General features: G+C 45.2%; 1 protein-coding gene across 1 annotated transcript in view; it reads right to left on the reverse strand.

Annotated features, from left to right (window-relative positions):
- Positions 1 to 5,184, reverse strand: part of MYO1H (myosin IH) — a 49,150-nt gene that overhangs the window by 24,178 nt on the left and 19,788 nt on the right. Inside the window, exons 9-12 of the mRNA XM_007954998.1 lie at positions 5,085 to 5,182; positions 2,885 to 2,952; positions 2,451 to 2,556; positions 2,048 to 2,128 (exon numbers count right to left, since the gene is read on the reverse strand). Coding sequence (XP_007953189.1) covers positions 2,048 to 2,128; positions 2,451 to 2,556; positions 2,885 to 2,952; positions 5,085 to 5,182 — 353 coding nt within the window. The remainder of the gene's footprint in view (positions 1 to 2,047; positions 2,129 to 2,450; positions 2,557 to 2,884; positions 2,953 to 5,084; positions 5,183 to 5,184) is intronic.

Consider the following 5,184-nt stretch of genomic DNA (forward strand, 5'->3'; position numbering starts at 1 on the left):
AAAAAAAAAAAAAGATTTACCACCTCAGAAACCAATGGAGGTCACTAAGAGTGGGAAATTTGCTTTGGGTTTTTGGTTATGACAACTCTGAGGTAGGTACTGTCTTCATTGTACCCATTTCAAGATGAGAAAATTAGAGCTCAGAGAGGTTAAGACACTTGCCTAAGGTTATACAGCTCATAAGAGGTGGGGTTGGGATCCGAATCCAGGTGGTTCGGCCTCAGTGCCAGTGCTCCTGATGATCACAGTCACTATTAAGGGTTGAATTGTGTCCCCAAAAAACATGTGCTGTAAATTCTAACCAGTAGTGGTTATAATCTCACTTGGGAATGGGTTTTCTTTGTTAGACTAATGAGACAGTATCAGTGTAGGGTATGTTAGAAATCAGTCTCTTTTGAGATATAAAAGAGATCAAACTAGCCAGTGAGCGAACAGAGATGGGGGAAGAGAAATGCCAAGCCACATGAAGATCAGCCAGGAGCAGAAGCCCAAAAGAGGTAAGGACACACAGAGAAAGCCTTCCCTTAGAGCCTGTGCTCTGAGTTTGGACTTCTAGACCCCTCCAACTCAAAACTCAACTGCCATCAAGTTTCTGACTCATAGTGACCCCTCCTTGGGTTTCTACTTCTCTATGGAAGTAGAATGCTCAGTCTTCCTTCTGAGGAGTGGCTGGTGAGTTTGAACCGCCAGCCTTCTGATTAGCAGTCAAATGCCTCAGGCACTATGCCACCAGAGCTCCTTCTTCTAGCCCCCTAGACTGTGAGAAAATAAATGTCTGTTTGTTGAAGCCCCCCCTTGTGGTATCTCTATTATAGCAGTACAAGATAACTAGGACACTCACCATCTTGTTATGGATTGAAATATATGTCCCCAAAAGGTGTGTTGAAATCCTAACCCCTGAAGCTGTTTGGACATAGGGGCTTTTCTTTTGTTACATTAATGGGACCATATACCAGTGTGAGGTTTAAAATGACCAGAACAGGCACAGACACACATACAGGAAGACAGACAAGCAGACAGATGCATCGATAAGCCTAGGAGTTCCAACAGCTCCTAAAAGCTGATGTAGACCAAGGAGGAGCCCCCACACACCTTGACCTAGAGCTAGCGCTCTGAATTTGGATTTCTAACTTCCTGAAGGGTGAGATAGTAAACTTCTGTTCTATAAAGCCATCCACTCGTGGCATTTCTGCTAAGGCACCACTAGGGAACTGTCTCCACTGGGCTGCAGACTGGTGGATTCACCCAGCAGTCACCATCCATTCCTATGGTTTTCTTTAAAAGGGAGAAAAACAGTGGTGCAGACCATCACCAGTGAAGAGCAAGGCAAGGAGTAACTTCTCATTTGCCTTTCGAACATATACGTTAAGAGATGATGTTTGAATTTTGCTAACGGTAGATTTGCAAACACTGATATTCTTCCAAGTCACTAGAGCTCAAAAGGACCCTCAACTCTGACTCAATCAGCATTTCTTATAAAGCCCACTTTTTCCACTTTCTTCTCTGTGCTAAGCAGGAAAGCCATCTCTCTCTGCCACCAAACACCTATCTGCACTGTGGGTGCCCACTTCCCTGGGTCCTCCTTCCTCAGATGGAAGACCCGAATGCACCCCTCCACCTCCTGGGCCTTTCCTCACTATCTCGCACTGGGCTGCAATTCAGGCTGGAGAGTCTAAGTAAGAGGGTGGCAGAGCAGCAGCTGTAGAGTTCATTCATGGTGCCCCATGTGTCACAGAACTGCACCCCACGGGGTTTCCAGTGACTAATTTTTCACAAGTAGATTGCCAGACCTTTCTTCTGAGTCACCTCTGGTTGGAGTCAAATTGCCAGCCTTTCGGTTAGCGGCCAAGCAATGTAACTGTTTATACCAGCCAGGGACTGCCAGAAGCCCAGCCTACAGCCCAGGCAAGAGTAGAGCAGAGCAGAAAAACTCAACTTCATCCTTCAATCTAGTGGGCTCCACTCTGAACCCTAAGCCCGGGAGGAGCTCTTGGGAATGTTGTCAACACCATATGCGTTCGCCCTAAGTCAGCGTCCATTTTCTCACCAGAATGGAAATGATGCCTTCATGTCTCTCTTCCACCAAGTCGCAGATGATCTTGTTGTTGAAATACTGAATGGGCTCCCACTAAAATGACAGAGGAAGGAATTCTCCAAGAAGCATTTTGCTGATCATAAAATTCATTTGTCTTACATTGATTTACCAAAGTTTTTTTTCAAACTCTGATTTTTTTTATATCCAGTGGTTTTTTTTTTGTTTGTTTGTTTTTTGTTTTTTTTTTAATCATACTTTCTGAATAGCAAAATGATTTGCCAAGAAACAAGCCAAGGAGGAGAGAAGGCTCCTTCTGAGTCCTAACCCAGAAAATCACCAGAGAAGTAACGGTTCTCAGGTAGACGCTGTCACTTGATTCAGAAACCAGATGAGGGGAAAATGCTACAACGCGTACCTCTATGCCTTCTGCCTCATACTCGGCCTGTTCTGCCTTCAGGGTCGTCTCTATTAACAGTTGCTGGAGTTTCTCGTTGCAGTAATTTATACAGAACTGTTCAAAACTACAGATGCAAAAGAGTTCAATAAATAAAAGCTAAGCAAACAGGCCAATTTTGAAAAATTCACCTTATTTCTAAGGATGCTTTTCAATAAAATAGCAAAGCCCTTATTAACCAAGTACTTTACTAAATGGATCGTAAGAGTCAAGCCAAGAGATGTACGCATGTGTTTGGTTATTCCAATTCTAGAGCAGTCTGTGAAATGGGGGGGGGGGGCTGTGCAAATGAGAGCGGGGAGAAGCAATTCCAGTAACAGCAGAGATGGTATTGACCTCGACTGAAACCCGGAGGAGGGACCAACAAAGAACGGGCAGGGAACATGCACACTCACCTGTTCTCATCGAAGACTTCAAACCCATAGATGTCCAGCAGCCCAATCACTGTTTGCCTGGTGAAATCCTAGTCAGAATGACACACCGTAACCTGTTAGAGCTTTGACTTGGTGAAGCTCAAAAACCCTGTGGCTTTGCTAATAAAAGAAGGTTGTATATAGAATCACTCTGTGGCCCAGCAATTCCACTCCTAGGCTATACCCAAAAGAACTGAAAGCAGGGACCCCAACTTGTCCACCCGAGTTCACTGCAACAACATTCACAATACTCAAAAGGTGGAAACTGCATGCATGTCCATTAAGAGATGAATGGATGAACACAATGCGGGCCATGCATACGATGGGAAAATGAAGATCCCCTATAAGCTACAACGCAGAGGAACCTTAACAACATTCTGATGAGGGCAGTCAGTCATGAAAGGACAAATATTGTAGGATCCCACGTAGCTAAACTAACCTAGAACACGCACCTGTACAGAGACCAAAGCTTATTAGTGGTTACAGGGGCCGGAGGCAGAGAGGACAAAGCAGGGAGTCAGTACTAGGCAATGAGTTTCTGTCAAGGGTGATGGGATCATCTGGAAACCGATTGTGGTGATGGACCTAATTAGCATCACTGGATTGTATGTGTTTCAAAAAATGGTGACCTGACAAATGTTCTTTTTTCACCACAATAAAACAATTGGAAAAAAAAAAAAACAAACCACACTCTAGCTAACCCCACAGCTGGACCTGGCTATTACGCTCATGCCACCTCTCTCTCAGTGACTCCCAGGAAAACCCTGGCTGGGAATTCTTCTCCCAGCCCTCTTCCTGTCTACAGCCTGCCTGTATCCCAGCCCTGCTTCTACACCCATCACCTGAGTAGAATGGCCTTCCATTTTCAATTCACTTTCTTTCTTCAGCCTCCCACGCCCGCATTTACTCAGTGATACCCCACAGCAAGAGGTCTTCCACTGGAAGAGGAAGGAGCCATGAAAACCCAGAAGGAGGAGAAAGGAGGGGGCTTACGTGTGCCGCAGCATGCCGTCCTACAGCAAGGTGGACAGACAAACGAGCTTTGAAGGACAAATGGGGTCCTCATACAATGAAAGCTGAGTGCTGGAACTCAATGGGACCACTTTGTTTTTCCATGTCTTGTTATTTTTCCATTGCTTGTTTTAGTGGAAAACACTTGAGTTTCCCTTCTCTGACAGGTTTCTGCCTTACATGGGTTCTGGCACTTGACGGATATACCTTAACTAAAAGGTTTTCCCTTATTTATGGAAAGCAGATTTGCAAAAGACCTCTTTTAAGAAGTCACTTTGAGGACTAAGGTGTGTCTGAACCTCAGAGATGGTGTTTTCAGTCACCTTATATGCATGCAAAAGCTGGACAATGAGTAACAAAGACAGAGAAAGAATTGATGCCTTTAAATTGTGGTGCTGGTGAAGAATATTGAATATACCATGGATCACTGGAAGAAGGGACTAATTTGTTGGAAGAAGCACACCCAGAATGCTCCTTCGAAGTCAGGTTGACGAGACTTCATCCCACATACTTTGGCCACGTTTTCAGGAAGGACCAGTCCCTGGAGAAGGCCATAATGCTTGGGAAAGTAGAGGGTCAGTGAAAATGGGCAAGACCCTCAATGAGATGCATGGACACAGTGGCCGCAACAAGAGGTTCAAGAATAGCAGCAACTGTGAGGACGGCACAGGACAGGGCGCTGTTCCGTTCTGTTGGCGTGAGGTTTATGGCCTGGAGCCAACTCGACGGCACGTTAACAGCAACAGCAACGTGGCTAACAGACGCTGGGTGCAGCTTGGTAAGGCATGGAAAGCAGACAGGCTCAAAATGGCCCCAAATATGCTGATTTGGTTATTTTAAAACCATGTGGTTGTGTTCAAATCTGAGCTTGGCATCAAGTGGTCTTTTTTGTGTGTGTGGACTAATGGGGCTTACTTTGCTAGACAGAAGTCAACAACTAGAAGCCAATACATGGAGGCCATCTTCGACTCATTTATTTAACAGGGACGCACTGTTGAATCATTCAGTGTACATTTTATGTGAGCCTACGGTGTGCTGGGCACCAGAAACACTGACATGAAAAGACAGCATCCCTGCCCGTGAGGAGCTTACTTACGGTTAGTTCTCACATATCACCATGTTGACTATGAAACAGTACGTCAGTAAGAGCAAGTTAGTCGTGCTGACTAACCTTGTTAACCAAGGAAGAATTGATCTTGTTGACCAGCCAAGTGAATGTCCGTCCATACACAGCCTTCGCCATGGCATCTCGGGCGTAGACAGAGAGGTCT

This window comes from Orycteropus afer, unplaced genomic scaffold, assembly GCF_000298275.1.
Source record: "Orycteropus afer afer isolate SDZICR_OR568_19922 unplaced genomic scaffold, OryAfe1.0 scaffold00487, whole genome shotgun sequence".
NCBI lineage: Eukaryota > Metazoa > Chordata > Mammalia > Tubulidentata > Orycteropodidae > Orycteropus > Orycteropus afer.